We start from the raw sequence: 16,568 nt of genomic DNA, 5'->3' as shown, positions 1-16,568 counted from the left end.
CAATAAAGAAGCAATTCTGCAAATTCCTTTTATGATACAAATATGGTCTTGATATCTAAACCAGGGAGAGATAAATCAGAAAAAAAATTATAAATCAATTTCCATAATGAAAATAAAAGCAAAAATTGTAAATACAATATTAAATAAGAGGTTACACATCAAAATGATAATATATTATAGGCAGATAAATATAACAAATCATATTAATAACAACCCCCTGTGGGGGGCCAAATCTAACCGATTCTTGAGCTTCTGAGTCCAGAGACTTGTGACTTGCTCTGACTTCAAGAACTCGTTGAGCTATAGCTGAGTTCGGACTTGTTGACTTGTCTGAACCTGGGAGGGTGCAAAGTCCCCTCTGGACAGGTGTGCCATATCTTTCCCCAAGAAGAATAATTGGCAATCAGTATCAAGAAATATTGCTGTGTCTGCTTCAAGCAATCTGGGCATGCAGGAAGCTGCTTGGTAGTCAAGGTCTTTTGCTGATATCTATGTTTAGCTGAGTATATCTGTGAGAAACTGGTGATCCTAAGTTCACTGTAAAACCTTCCATGTATGAACTAGAAAGATATATAATCAACTATACTACTCCATTGTTATCCAACTATGCTCACCTACCCCAATTCTCTTTAGTTCAAAACTAGACGGACATCTGCCTGTCAACATCAGTTGCTGGCAACATTCCCCCCGCCCCAAAAATATCTATTGATTGTATCAATAGATAAATTTGTTTTGATGAAATACAACTCCCATATCTGTTAAAAAAAACACTAAAAAGAAAAAAGGATAAACAGACTCGTTTTTAATATGATAAATAGTATGTATCCAAACCCAACAGCTAGCAGTATGTGTAATCAAGATAAAATAGAGGCCTTTCCAGTAAGATCAAGGGTAAAGTCCATCATCACCACAATTGTTTAACATAGTGCTAGAAATGCTGACTCTCAAAAAGACAAGAAAAAAATTGGGAGAAATAACAGAGCAAACAAAATGATCACTTTTTGAAGATGATATCCTTTACTTAAATAACTCTAGTCAGATAAAATTAATTGAAATAACTAGAAGATAAAAATGTAAAGCAACAGAATATAAAATAAGCACACAAATCTTCAGTATTTTTTATATTATCAACAAAACCTATCAGGAAGAGATAGGAGAAATTCCATTTTAAATAACTACAGAATGTATAAAATACCTGGGAATCTACCTGCTAGGACAAACATAGGAACCATATAAATACCAAACAAAACAAAAGAAAACAAAAAAAAAACCCAAAAGAAAAAGCAAAAAGCACTCTCAACACAAATATAAAACTAAGTGATTTGGAGAAATATCCATTGCTCAAGAATTTGATGATCTAGTATGATAAAAATGATAATACTAACTAAACTAACCTGCTTATTCGATGTCATACCAAATTACGAAAGCGTTACTTTCCAGAATTAGAACAAAATAATAACAAAGGTAATTCAAATTAAAAAATGAAATTCATCTAGATAAACAAAAGGTCAAGAATCTTAAGGAAAATTATATTTTTAAAAAGTCCTACCATTACCAGATCTCAAACTATGCTACAAAACAGAAATCATCAAAACAGCATTATACTGGTTAAGAAATAGAGAAGCTGGGGCGGCCAGGTAGCACAGCAAGTAAGAGCACCGGCCCCAGTGTCGGTATGACCTGGGGGATCGAATCCAGGCTCAGACACTTAGCACCCACCCAGAAACACCTGGCCGTGTAACCTTGAGCAAGTTACTTAACCCCAATAGCTTAAAAAAGAAAAAAAGAAATAGAGAAGTTGATCAATAGAAGAGATTAGGTACACATCAGACAGAAGCAAATGAACACAGTAACTTTGTATCCAATAAACCCAAAGATCCCAGCTGCTAGATTATGAACTCATTAGTCAACCAAAACTGCTATATAAAAACTGGAAGGCAGGGCAAGATGATGGAGTGGTGGGAGAAGCTGAAGGAGTTTGTGGCAATGACCTGGGCCAAGGAGGGCCAGGCTCACTTCTTCCAGTCAACTGGATGGGTCCTGCAGATTGCCTTGGCCAGTTTTTATGAAGATAGAGGTGATAAACACCTTGTTTCCCAGCCAGCACACAGTTTAGTGTCCAGAGGCACAGCTCCCAGTGATATCAGGGCAACATCATTTAGAGACTTTGTTCATACCCAAGAAGATGATGAAAAGAATCAAAGGTTTTACACTGGAGACTCAGAAAGAAGTGGATAGCAGATTGTTGGCCCCCAAGAAAGAAAAGCCTCAATGAGCTGGTAGAAGATCTGTTCAAGGGTGCCAAAAAACGTAGCTATCATCTGAATGGCCAACAACTCTAATGAGACTAGCAAACCAAAACCATTTACAAGGGGCAGACATTATCTCGGGGCAGCCCAGGAGTGGTAGACTAAGTAGCAGGAGAAAGATGACAATCTTCTGGCCAAGATGAGCATATAGTATTGAAGGCCTGGAAGAGTAGATTCAGCCTGGACAATGGTGAGCTGAGAAGCTATCAAGACCCATCTGATGCCCAGTTTCTGGAGTCTATCTGCAGAAGTGAAGTACTTACAGAGTTATGACAGTTATCACATGGGGGACAACTCAATTTGGACATGGAAGAACATCAAGATAAGGACTTTGTAAAGCCCATGGGAACCTTCAAATATTTCATTGGCCAGGGGTCAGAAATTGGGAAAACACTATCCCCCAACTATTGAACACATGTTTTCAACCTAGTAGGCAGAAAACAATGCCAAAGTCAGTTCCTCCATCACAATTGATGAATCAGAGCCCACAATCAACATCCAAATCTGGCTTGCTGATGGTGGGACACTGGTACAGAAATTTTACCTTCATCACAGGATCAGTAATAGCCAGCTTTTCATTGTCAATACTCAGCCAGCAATGGCAGCCATGAACTTTGTCCTTATGACCACCTTTCCAAAAAAAAAAAATTGAAGGAGGCCAATCTGCTCAATGCTGTTATTGTGCAGTGGTTAATATAAAACCGGTCTTCTCCCCCCTTACCACACCCACCATTCTCTTTTTCCTGTTTCTGTCCACAGCTATCTGCTGCATACATCAATCTGCCATATGTGTGCACTGTGCTGTATGGTGTAACATCTCCCCTTAGCTCTGGGTTTTTAGATCTCGGTTGGACATTTTGTTTTATCTTTAGATGCATTTACTGGGATTTTGTGATGATTAGTGAACTCTTTTTTTTTTTTAACAAGTTAATAAAAGCAAGCAAAAAATTAAAAAAAAAAACCCTAGAAGGCAGTCTGGCAGAAACTAGTTATAGATCAAAATCTCACACCATATATTAAGATAGGCTCCAAAGGATGACATTAAAGACAAATTAGAGGATCAGGGAAGAAATTACCTTTCTGATCTACGAATAGGGAAGAGTTCATGATCAAACAAGGATAGAGAATAACACACAAAAATTAAAATAGATAATTTTGATTATATAAAAGCAATGTTTTTGTACAAATAAGGCCAAAAGAATTAAAATTAGGAAGGATGCAGTTAACTTGGGGGGGGGGGGAGGATTGCAGCAAGTTTCTCTTATGAAGGTTTGCTCTCCAAAATATATAAGGAACTGATTCAAATTTATAAGAATAAGAACCATTCCCCAACTATCAACTGGTCCTAGGATATGAACAGGCAATTTTCAAAAGAATAAATATTTCTAAGGTAACAATAGGTATATGAAAAATACTTCAAATCATTCATGAGCAATGTAAATTAAAACAATTCTAAGGTTCAATCTTACGTGTTTTGAGTTTGACAAAGCTGAAAAAGAAGGTAAATGATAAATACTGGAGAAGCTATGGAGAAACCAGCACATAAGTGGATTGCTGGTGGAGCAGTGAACTGGTCCAGCAATTCTGAAAAGCAATTTGGAACTATGTCCCCAAAGATATTAAACTGTATTGTATCTTTTGACCTAGATACCATTACTAGGCTTACATCTGCAAGAGATCAAAGTAGGACAAAAAGAACCCTTAAATACAAAAATATTTTTATATTTTTTATTATAATTGTTTTGTAGCATCAAAGAACGGGAAACAAAAAGGGTACCCATCAACTGGGGGATGGCTAAACCAATTATGGTATATGAATATAAGGAAATACTAATTGTGCCTAAAAATGATGAAAAGACTAGTTTGAGTCAGTGAAACCTGGCAATACTTGTATGAACTGAAGCAGAATAAAGTGAGCAGAACTGGGAGAATAGTTTATACATAAAAATCCTTGTAAAAAACAATTTTGAAAGATAAGAATTTTGATCAACACAAGGACCATTTTTTTAGAGTACTGATGATAAAGCATGCTACACTTCCTGAATGAGAGGTGATGGATTTGGGGTACAGAATCAGACATATATTTTTTGGACATGGCCAATACAAAAATTTGTTTTTTCTTGATTATGCATCTTTGTAACAAGAGGTTTCCCCGCAGTGGTGTGTGTGTGGAGGGAGTGAGATGGGGCAGAATGTAAGGAGAAAAATTAATTTTTGTTCATTGAAAAAAATAAAATTTAATTTTAAAAGATAAGAAAAAGAAACTGAGTTAATAAGCAAAAGAGTAAACAAAATTTTTTGAAAATACGATTTTCTTAAAAGAATCAAAAAATTAATTGATATAATAACTTCTGCAAAGTAGAAAGACATGATAAATCCACATAAATCATAATCATTTCTATATATTAGCAACAAAACTCAGAAGGAAAAAAGAGAAATTCCACTTAAATTAACTATACAGTATATAAAATACTTGGAAGTCTATCTGCCAAGACACACACAAGAACTATATAAATAAAACTACAAAACACTTATGGGAATAAAGACAGATTTATCAATTGCTCATGAGTAGGTCAAGCCAATAATACTACCTAAATTGATTTTCTTATTCAGAGCCACACAAATCAACCTACTAAAGGATTACTTTATAGAGCTATAAAAATAATAACAAAATCATCTGGAAGGGCAAAAGGTTAAGATTCTCAGGGGAAACAATGAAAAAAAGTAGAAAAGAAATATCTAACAGTAATGTATCTTAAGTTACACTACAAATATAATACTACATATATGTGCACATATATGCATGGACTACAGACAAACTATTTGGTACTAATTAAGAAATGGAGAAGTTGATTAGTGGAATATATTAGGTACACAACATATGGAAACAAAAAATGAACTCAGCAGCCTGGTACTTTGAAAAACCCAGAGACACTCAACTAGTGGGTTAAAAATTCACTATTCAACAAAAACTGCTGGTAAAAATGGATAGCAAACTGGCAGAAACATACCACAATATATACCTAAATAAGGTCCAAATGGATACCTGAAGTAGATGAAAAGGTTACATTATAAATTAGAGGAGCAAGGAATAAAATACCTTTTGCAACTATGAATAGGGAATGAGTCCATAACACAAAGGATAGAGAGTATCATAGGAGCTAAAAGACATAGAACACTTTTGTTTATATAAAATTGACAAGTTTTAGTATTAAAAAATAATTAAAAATTAGAAGGGAAATAATTAGAGGAAATCTTTGTTAACATGTTCCTTTGATAAAAAGACCTGATATCTAATATACATAAGGAACTAATTTAAATACCTAAGAACAGCCATTTCCCTCATAACTAGTAAGTACCAGAGCTGGTAATTTCAATTTAGGTCTTCTGATTTGTACCTTAAAGACAGGCACAGAAATATACTATTGATGGAGCTGTGAACTGGTTCAATATTTCTTGACATTTAGAATTATGTAAGAAAAGTCACTAAAGTGCTCATACTCTTTGTGCCAGCAACCCCACTACTAGGCATATACTCCCAAGGAAGTCAAAGCCAGGAAAAATGGCTCAAAATATTTATAACAGCGCTCTTTTAGTAAAGAACAGGAAATAAAACATCAATTTGAGAATGACTGAAAAAAACATGGCAAACGAATGGAATGGAATGCTATTGTGTAGAAATGACAAATATGAATAATTTGAAGATTTGCTTGAACACATATATGGGTTAAAATAGAGCCAAAAGAATAATATATGCAATAAATAAAGCATTTATTAAGCACTTACTATATGCAAAGAATTGTGGCTACAAATAGAAAAGTAAGACATTCTTTCTCTCAAGGAGGTTATATTTTTGTGGGAGATATAATACATATGGATGGTTTCGGTTGCAAGATAGATATAAAGGTCCCATCCATGGTCCTTATGGTACAGCAACAAAGCGGATGGTGACAGCCCTTCTTTAATGTCATTTCCACCAATAAAATCATATCTGTTGCTGATGTGGAACCATATGATAGTATTTGATAATATGACACTGACTATAAGTGAAAAGGTCATTAAAGGTAAGCCAAACTCTGAGTAATTGAAAAAATAATTGTCCTAGAGAACAGATAATGAAACATACATTTTTCTTCATAGTAAAGGAATAAGAATACCAGGGTAAAATGCAATCAGGTGCTTTTGCTAAATTGTTTTTCTTTTTTCAATATAGAGGGAGAATATTTCAAGACAACTATAATGTAAAAGGCTTCAATAATTTTTTTTAAATGAACTTCAGGAATTAGAGCAAAGATAAGGGGAAATTTAGGGGGGAAATACATGAGTAAAACTGGTATCAAAAGGAAAATGAGGCAGATAAAAAAACTAATGTAAAGAGTCTACCCAGAAATTCTAAAGTTTAGTTGAAGAGGTAGAAATTGAAAACCATGAACCAAATACAATAATAAATGAGATGGAACCCTAGAAATAAATGAGCTTGCATAAGTTATATAAAAAGAAGTTTAAGAGAAAAGTCAGTGTAATCATAACCATGTCTTTGAGAGAGTAGGCAATGCTTCCTTTAATAGAGAAAGGTAACTTCAGATTTTTCTCATATTTTTATAAAAGCATTGATGAAAGTATAATACCCCTTTAAAATCATTCAATTTCTCTTTCTTTAGTTTTACAATCATCAAGCAACTTTATTATCTTAATTGGATTTACCAAGTAGGTTTCCTCTAGTGAGAAGGGAATATGCTGATTTAGTCACATATGCATGGTTCATTTACCTAAAAATTGATAAAGAGATATCCTAGTTTACAAATCAAATTTATTGCTTATTCATGTAGCATGTTAGTTGATTTAAGATTAAACTAGGGATTCTTAACCTTTTTTGTCATGGACTTCTCTGTTAGTCCAGGGAAACCTATGGACACTTCTCAGAATTATGTTTTTAAATGCATAAAATAAAATACATAGGGTTACAAAAGAAACCAATTATATTCAAATACATTTATCAAAATATTTTTGAAGGTTCACAGATCCCAGATTAATAATCCTTGGTTTAACCAATCCTGGATGAATTAACAAGAATTCTTAGCCTATAAAAAGGAAAAAAAAATGAAATCTTAGAAAAGTCACCAACATCTCAAGGCCTAAAGAATTACACAGGAGATTGAATATTTGCTGATGCTTTAATATAAGAATATTTAAAAATCTACTATTTTGAAAACATGTTCACAACACTGGGCAAAATAAAAGAATAGATATAGTAGAAAATAACAACATTATCACAAATGGTATTCTACAGTATCAGGGCTACCCTCTTTCCCCCAAGCATTTCTTACATGCAAAATGGGAGTCAAAGCTAGTACTCGACACCATTGTGGGCATAAATCCCTACTTTTGTCCTCTCTACAAATATTCTAAAAGCAGAGAATACTGACAAGCACACGCACTTCTGTACATTTCAAGAAAAAAAAGAATGCTCAAAGAGATAGATGAAATGCTAATAGACATTTCTATAGAAAATGATAAGCCTCAGAGAAAAGCATAAAACTGTACTGATAGCTTTAAAAATTATAAATATGATAGAAATGTGGATGATTAAGAGAGATTTCCTTCTACTACTAGAGGATATGGAACAGATTTTATCTTCAGGCTGTGGCCACAATGTATCAAATATACAGGGAGAGACTAAAAATGTTAACTAAAAAAAATCTGTTTTCAAGTTGTAATGATAATACTTATATTTTAGAATTGGTTTTAATTTTTCACCTGTGTTTTTGGCATTGCGGAGATAAAGCCTGACTAGAGCTGCCTCTTCCCTCATGCCACAGAATTTCTCTGAGTAATAAAAATATAGTATAGCATTTGCTTTGTTCTTTTTCTCCAGCAAGATCTTTTCCCCAGCTCTTGGTATCTTTAGTACAATCTGTCCTGTTTCTAGTACAGACTCCTACTCAACAGCTGTGGAATGAATCTCCTCTAAATGTGGCATTGGCAACCTATGTGTCCTATTTTCTTTATCAAAATGGTCAAAGTCTTGGAGGTGGAAATGGGCAGCTAATTGGTTTGCCATTTTCTTCAAGGCAAGAAATGCTACAACAACTTGGAAAGCCAGGAAGATGGTGAAGATGATGTTGACTGCTCGTTCCAGGGGCTGAATCGTCAGACCTTCGTTGAAGAGCAAGAAGAGGATGAGGGGCAACTGCAGCAAAAGACTCAAGAGCCAAAAGCCAGCCAGCTCAGGAACCTGCAAAAGTAAAAATACTGTTCTTTTAATAAGACTGTAAACACAGCGAGTCAGTAAGTACTTATTTAGAACCTACTCTGGGCCTGGCACTGTTAGGCAACATGGAGGATAAAAAGTAGTAAAGATAGGAAACTTGCCCTAAAGGAACTTACAATTCATGTGAAAAGATAAAGCTAAGGAAAATAAACAGTTTGGGAAGAGCTCAAAATAGCACAAAAGTTAAAATAAATCTACACCCAATATTAATAGAATCACAAAGAGGAAGTAGGACAGCAGGAAAAGTAATAGATTTAGTAAAGGCCTTGAGACTTACACTTAGGCCCTTTAACCTGAGCCTCAGTTTCCTCATCTATAAATATTGATAATAATACTTTATAAGGCTTTTGTAAGGATCAAATAAGCTATTTTATGTAGATGACTTTGTAACACTTAAATTGTTTTATAAATGTCCAGTAATTTTTTATGGGATAGAAAATATTTCTTTAGAATGAATTGGAATACAATCTGGGAAAAATTGATTAGAGTTTTTCTCCTTCCTTTTTAGATTCAGGTTCCAAAGATTCTATTTGGTGCAGAAATAATGTTTTATTGGCAAAGTGGAAAGTCTAATTGCATTCAAATACAACACTGATTATAAGACCAACAGTATGAAACAGGATCTTACCTTCTCCTGTAAGTTGCCCATATATCCTAAATACAACCGGATGGCCTCAATTAAGGTTATTAGTATAACGACGGTGACTAGAATGAATTTATAATAATCAGGCAAGATGGGATACTGCAGACAAAGACAAAGAGAGATGATGTTACTATTATTTCACATCATCCTGGCAGTAATGCTACAGCTGACTCACAGAAGCCATAACATTCCAGGCTAGAATAAAGGATGGAAACTGTAGTCTTGTTGACAATATAATAATGTAAGAGAAAAGAAGGAGAAACTTAGGCATAAGCAATCAGATTTTATACTCACCTTCAGCTGGAGCATGATGATATTACACACCCACCAAAATGGAAAGAAGTAAATGTTGAAATAAAGAGACATTTGTAATGCCAAACTGGAGACTATTTCATTATCTGCAGAAGAAAGGGAAAAGGAGCAAAAAGCAAACAAAAAACCAAGTGTCAATGATAATATTTCAGAATATCCTTTCTGCTCCTTAAAATCCACACTATTAACACAAGGAATAGTAAGAAGAACTGGAGTTGTGATATTTTTAATTCAAATTTTGTGCTAAACACTACCAGAAGAAGGAGTATTGGCCTTGATTTTAATTAAATAAATTAAATTAAGCATCTACTACATAATAACCATTGGGTTCAGTTCTGGAGACCAGCTATTTTTGGTGACTAGAAATAGAATAATGTGTCTTTCAGTATAGTACATCATCACCTTGCAATCACTGTATGTTGGGTCTTTCACTGTTCATGTAGACAATATGTGGCCTCAATGTATAACAGATAATTATAATTAGTAGCTTTTATTGCAGACTGTGGGGGGGGGGGGTGGGAATGTGAGAAATGTACACTGTCATTGGATTCAGTGTCTCTGTAACACAATTGCCATAACTACCATATTGTTAATAATAACCATACCAATCAAAAGTTTGTTCTGCCAAGAAATTACTACAATCACTAGAGATTATGATAAGTATGTTTTTCATTTTTGTAAACAGAAAGTCCTAAAGGAGGCAACATAGACCCTATGAATTAAAATGCAAAGTTAGCCAAGTTCCAAAATGTGGCCAAATTTCATATGCAAAAGGTACACATTTTGAAATACCATATTCTTCAGTTGCTTAACATTCCAAAGGTTTATAAATTTTTAAATAAAGTATTATCCCTCTATATCTCTATGGATCTTGGGGGGAGTGGGTGCTGCAGGGGAGAAGACTATATTTATCATTTTAGTGGTATAAAGAATCCCTAGTGAGGAAATTTCCTCTACCAGTGCTAAGTCAACACCTGATCTTCAGGTTAAGGCCTAAAGAGTTTCCTGGGGCACTGAGAGTTTAGGACAGGGGTGGGAACCTGTGGCCTTCTAGGTCATTCATTAAGGTCTTTTGACTGAGTCCAAATTTTATAGAACAAATTCTTTTATTAAAAGGATTTGCTCTGTGAAGCATGGATTCAGTCAAAGGGCTGCACTTGAAGACCTAGAGGGCCACATGTGGTCTCAAGGCTGAAGGTTCCCCACCCCTAGTTTAGGATGATGACTTGCCCTAGGTCATAAAGCTAATATTTTTCAGAGGTGGAACTTGAACCCAGTTCTTCCTAATTCTAAGCCTGGCTTCATATCCTCTATACCACAGTGGATTTCTATAGTGGAACTTTTTAAATAATTGTAAACAACATTAATGAATGAGCAATAATGTTTCTATCCTTAACAATAAAAATATTTTCTGAACCTTAGTCCTTAAAAAAATCTATGTATTTATGACATTAATTGCCTTAAGATGTTAAACCTACTATGAGATAAATCAACAAGCCTAATACTTTTTAGGACCTGCTTGGTAGTTGCTAGGATGTATATACATGGTGCTAAAAATCTCTGGTGATAAAAACTTAGAAATATAGATTTTTAAAAAGTCAAATAAGGATTTCTTCAGGTACTGAAAGCAGAAAACATATAAAGTGTTGTTTTCCAGTTAAAATAACGAATTAAATGGTTAGAGCAGAGATGATGCAGAAAAAAACAATTTCAGTGTTAGAAGGAAGGTGCTATTATTATCCTCACTTGATGGCTGAGATAGGGCAGCTAGGTGGCACAGTGGATAGAGCACAGGGTGTGGAGTCAGGAAAACTCAACTTCCTGAGTTCAAGTCCTGCCTCAGACACTTAGAAGTTGTGCGACCCTGTGTGAGTCACTGAACCCTGTTTGCCTGTTTCCTCATCTGTAAAAAGAGCTGGAGAAGGAAATGGCAAACCACTCTGGTATCTTTGCCAAGAAAACCCCAAATGGGGTCAGGTAGAGTCAGACACCACTGAACAACATGGTTGGGTAAACTGAGGCAAGCAGAGAACTCAAGTCTTCCAGACTTCCGGGCCGGGGGCTTTATCCCCCCTCTAAGCTATTAGCAGGCTCTCCCCCCCAACACCAGACACCCGAATTTTTTCGTGAAAATAAGGAGAACCACTCAGAAACACATTTTTTTTTTCCGAAGGGACAACTACAGAGCTGAGAATTTTTAAGATGTGAGATTTTTCTTTTCTTTTCTTTTTTTGGCTCATACCTATAATTTAATCGGTTTAGGGAGCTTCCTCCAGGGCCTTGTGTTCATGCAATAGTCTTAAAAAAAAAAAAAAAGAGTTAGCAGGGCGCGCTGGGCACACAGTTTGAACTTGAACTTGGGAGTCTTCGACCTCCCGCCTAAGGCCCTGTGGGGAGGGATGGGCGCGGGTACCACTAGGCTTTATCCACCACAGAGCGCCATTAATTGGCTGCCGGATTCACTGCTCTCCCAGTAAGGGGGCCTCAGGCAATCCCAAGCTCCATTAGCTGCGGAGGGGGGGAAGGGTTCTGGCTGGAAGGACCCCCCCCCCCCATCCTCCCCCACCCCGCCAGACCCCATTGAAGACCGAGCCGCCACGTTAAGTGTGGGCAGGAGCCCAACGTCATTTCCCGCCCCCTTCTTCCACGCACGCCCTCTTCTTCACAGTCCTCAGCCCCTTTTCTTAAAGGCCCTCGCCACTCACCAGGGTTGGCACCGCATTCTGGGCCGGTCCGTTTTGTGTCGGTAAACATTGTCCGGCTGAAGTTCACCAGCCGCTGCCGGACCTGATTGGGCAGCTCCATGGCTTCGCTCTAGGGGCCCCGAAACCCACCGAACCCTTAGCTCCCTGTGGAGCCCTAACCTACCCCCCCTTCCCCCACCTCCAACAGGCGGCGGTTCCTATGGCAACCCTGGAGGGGCGGGGCCACAGACTGAACCCAGGCGCTAGCGCGCTTAAAGCCCACTGTCCATCTCGTCCATTCTGTGAAGGTTGGTTGGCTTCGGAATTAGCATTAACTAAGAGAGGTCTTCTAGTCCTGCGTCTTTGTTTTACAGATAGGGAAATTGAGGTCCAGAGACCTCCTCCAGCCACACGCAGGCCCTCGGAGGCCTGTGCAGAAGCCAGTTTCACTCACCAAACGCTCCCTATTCAGCCCGGAGGAACCCGCAGCCCAATACAGCCTCCTAAAAACTTAAGGTGGCAGGCCTTGGAAATACCTCCCAGGCTGAGGCAGAGCCTAGGAGAAGAAGGAAGGGCCGGGGGCGGGGATGGAGGGACGCTCCCGTACCTCCCCTGCCCCATCCTCCATTCTTTAGGCCTGGAGAAGCTGCAGGCTGACGGGCCCCGTGGCGCACAGCCCTCTGGGAGATCCCAGGCCCGCTAGAGAAGGAATAACACCTTGAGGCGTAAGAGGGCTGAGGGTGGCAGGGGGTTGAAGGGGGGGGGGGAACGGGGAGTGTTGTAATAATGGTGTGAAAATAAAAGGATGGAACAGAAATCCCGGGAATTGGGGAGGGAAGTGTTAGTATTGGCTGTCAGTCTACAAGAATTTATTAAGCGCCTACTGTGTGCCTGGCCCTATTCTAAGCCCTGGAGATAGGAGTAATTCAAAAAGCTTGGAAACATTTTAATCATGAGACCCCACTACATCTGTTCACAGAAAGAATAAGAAAATGATGAGGAACAGAGAAGGGGAAACGTTTGTCAAAGTGTTCCCAGAAGGGTCAATGACCCTACCAAATTCAATTTCTTGCTTTCCTATTACAATGTCTCTGTCCAGAGGGGGTAATTACTTCCTTCCAGTACTCTTGATATTCTAGGGGGAAATTGTATTACAGTGAATAAGAATTCTATTTGCTCAACATTTGGAAGTATAAAAGAACTCTACTCTGCCAAAATTTTGAGGCCACTGTCAGATATTTCTCCTTATTTGGAAAGACTACCTATTATAGTACTATATTAGCCTATATATTAATAAATTTTGATGTTACTCTAAAACAGGGATTCCTGACCTTTTTGTGTAATGAACCTTTTAGCACTCCAGTGAAGCTATGAAACCCTTTTTTTAAACACATAAGATTACAAAGGAAACCAATTACATTGTAAAATTTGACTTATAGGACCACTTGCATGAGTTTCTCTCATTGACAGAGATTGACTATTCAGTGCCCCATATCTATGTGAAGAGTGGGCTTCTCTGACTTCTAGCTTTGAGAAAGAAGATACACAATTCCAAACTCTCTTCAAGTCTACAAAGGGAGAAAGATTCTGAGAAGAAGCCAGCATGTAGAACTTCAGTTATATCCTTATTTCCATCTTACTACACTACAGACAAGAATTTCCCCTTGGATAAGATCTGTGTCTCTCTTGGTTGAACTCAGTTATATGGCTCCCAAAGGAAGAGCTCATTCAATCTATTTTGTATGGCATGTATCCTCCAATGTTTACTTTCTCTGATTTCTGTTTGGCTATCAAGTTAGATAAATGGGTTTATATGCTGTTTGTTCATTATGGGACTGGCAGAGGTGGAAAGAGAGTCAATCCTTAGCTATAAAGCTTGAGGCCCTTATTTCCCAATTAATGAGTGGTCATCAGGATCGTAGCTTAAACCTAAAAATTACTTCCTCTAGATTAATATTATTTGTTAGTCTATTAATATCAGTCTGCTAATATTATTTATTGGTGGGGGGAGACACTAGAGATTTATATTTCTGTCTCCCATGGAAACACATCTATGCAGAACTGTGTGGACATACATAACCTGCACCGGAAAAAACAACAGTACTCCACCAGACATCTTACAATATATAAGACAGTAATCAAAATATTTTTTAAACCAGATTTATAGACTTCAGGTTAAAAATTCCTGCTCTAGAGGTATGACTTGCTTTAACATTTCAAATATTTAGTTTGTTTGCTATAATGAAAATACCAACACTAAAAGGAAGTATGATGGTGAATAAAATCTTTTCTCCCTTGGGGAAACAATGTGATACAGTAGGTAAATGTCAATTGGACCAAACTGGCCTATAACCTGTGGATGGTTGGAGCTGAACAGGAGAGGCTAGAAGCAGGAGAGTCAAGAATAAAAAGGAAGTTTAATTTCAAAGTGAGGGAAATGGCTTGGAAGGAAGGAAATTAGACATATGTGCCGCCACCCACCCTGTGGTGGGTGAACCTGCTTTAGTGTGGCTAACCCTTGATTTATATATTTGTGGCTAGGCAAAGAGTCAAACAGTATAGTATAGCAATAGTAGGAAGGCACAACAGCAACAGTGAGAGACAAAGTTTTCTAGTGACAAAAAGTCTGTTCATAGCAGGGCTTCATGTCTGGACCTGTCGGTGTTTGCCAGTGCTCAGGGACTTCTGTGATTTAGTTGCAACAGTGTTCATCCAGAGGGTAAGGGGCAAAGGATTCTTGGTATGCCAGGCTCAGGGCACAGCATGTTTGCTGGACCTTAGCTCTGGAAAACAGGGTCTCCTAATAGTATCTTGAAGGTATGGATCAGAGGGCATTGGTTCAGATCCCAGCTCTGTTGTTAGGAAGCTAGGTGGTGTAAGAAAGAAAACATTGGACTTAGAAGGAAGATCTGAATTCAAATCCTGCCCCAAATACTAACTAGCTGTGTGATCTTGAGAAAGTTGTTTAACTTCTCTCAGTTTCCTCACCTATAAAGTGGGTATAATAATAGCGTTTACCTTTGAGGGTTGTTGTGAGGACAAAATGAAATAATATTTGTAAAGTGCGTTGCAAACATGAAAGGGCTATATAAATGCCACTTGTTACTATTCTTACTGCTTGAATGACAGGCCAAGTCACTTAGAGTCTCAACATTTCAGTTTCTTATCTATAAAATGAGAAGATTGGTCTAAATTGCTTCAATGATCCCCTTCCAGCTTTAAAATTGTGACTTCCCAATTTCATTACTATAGAGATAATGCTAAAATGAAGACACTTTTAAATTCATATTTTTAAAGTTAATTGAAAGGTAACATTAAAAGTATACCTGTTTCTCATAACTACAACTATAAAATGGATTGTTAAACATTTTACAGATTCTTGGTCAGTTTTGAAAATAATTTGAATATATTTAGTAAAATGCCCTAAATAGGATTTACATCATACACATTATAATGGTTCTCACTCATCTTGAGTTGCCTCAAAATACTTTCTTCAAATTAGCAAGAGATAATTACTAACACTTTAAATCACTGGTAAAAATATTTGCTATTCACAACCTTGTACAAAGGCTTATAAGTCAGATTATGAACTAAAGACACAGTCAAACCACATTAGAATAAAAATCTTTTTCACACCACATTAGGTGGTTTAAGAACCTCTTTAATGTTTTGATTTCAAAGACTTTCTCATTGAACTTTTTATTAGAAAATTATTCCCATTAAAATGTTTTGCATTATAAGTTGTATGATCTATGGTACATTCTTACACGTACCTACCATGCTGTTTACTTTCTGTATCAATCAGTTGCTAAGCTTTTCCTGTGTATCAAACCATGTGAAAAACAGCACTAGAGTTGAAGAAAAAAGATCAATAGAGTGCTTTTTTAAAAAGTTTAGTTTTTCAAATGAATCATAAGACTGCTTCCAGCAAATTGATCTTCATAAGTAATAAATATTTCTATTGTGAGTAGAATTTTCACTACTACTAATATTAAGTTATGGTGCAATATGAATTATAGACTATATTCTCTTATATAAAATATGTTACCTTTTCTTTCACCTCTTATTGAAAGCAATTAAATTTGGTTTTCCCCTTATAGATTTTTATTCTAACACTAGGTCTTTGTATCTTAAGTAGTATGCTTTGCAATGCCCAAATATCTTAAATGTTGACCACCAGCCACATGTGAAATGTTTAATAAGCAGAAACCTGATGTATACAGATATGAGACAGGCTTAAAATAATATGTATCCTTTAGTATGTTTTCCCTGATCATTGTAAGTCTCCAGATTGTTCTGAAAATTAATTTATTATGGAAAATAAAAAGCTATCACAACATTTGTCTCAC

At 36.7% G+C, this 16,568-nt stretch overlaps 1 protein-coding gene, 1 long non-coding RNA gene and 1 pseudogene across 4 annotated transcripts in view; 1 reads left to right on the top strand and 2 right to left on the bottom strand.

The window, feature by feature from the left end:
* The window catches only part of LOC138146873 (uncharacterized), a 278,700-nt gene that overhangs the window by 106,074 nt on the left and 156,058 nt on the right, over positions 1-16,568 (bottom strand). The window lies entirely within an intron of this gene.
* Positions 755-3,414, top strand: LOC138146949 (NSFL1 cofactor p47 pseudogene; annotated as a pseudogene).
* TMEM17 (transmembrane protein 17) lies at positions 7,465-12,913 on the bottom strand. Of its 2 annotated transcripts, XM_069069015.1 has the most exons (4): positions 12,241-12,905; positions 9,518-9,621; positions 9,209-9,322; positions 7,465-8,544 (listed from the first exon to the last, which is right to left on the bottom strand). In XM_069069015.1, the coding sequence occupies exons 1-4, from the start codon at positions 12,338-12,340 to the stop codon at positions 8,248-8,250; spliced, it is 615 nt and encodes a 204-aa protein (XP_068925116.1). In that variant the 5' UTR covers positions 12,341-12,905; the 3' UTR covers positions 7,465-8,247. The 2 variants fall into 2 exon arrangements, with proteins under 2 accessions (XP_068925116.1, XP_068925117.1); XM_069069016.1 differs by lacking the exon at positions 9,209-9,322 and having other exon boundaries at positions 12,241-12,913.

Source organism: Petaurus breviceps, unplaced genomic scaffold (assembly GCF_028583685.1).
Source record: "Petaurus breviceps papuanus isolate PSGF00001 unplaced genomic scaffold, PetGlider_PUasm1.0 90775, whole genome shotgun sequence".
Classification (NCBI taxonomy): domain Eukaryota; kingdom Metazoa; phylum Chordata; class Mammalia; order Diprotodontia; family Petauridae; genus Petaurus; species Petaurus breviceps.
Note: the sequence above shows the minus strand (reverse complement) of the source record. Positions and strands in the feature narration are given on the sequence as shown.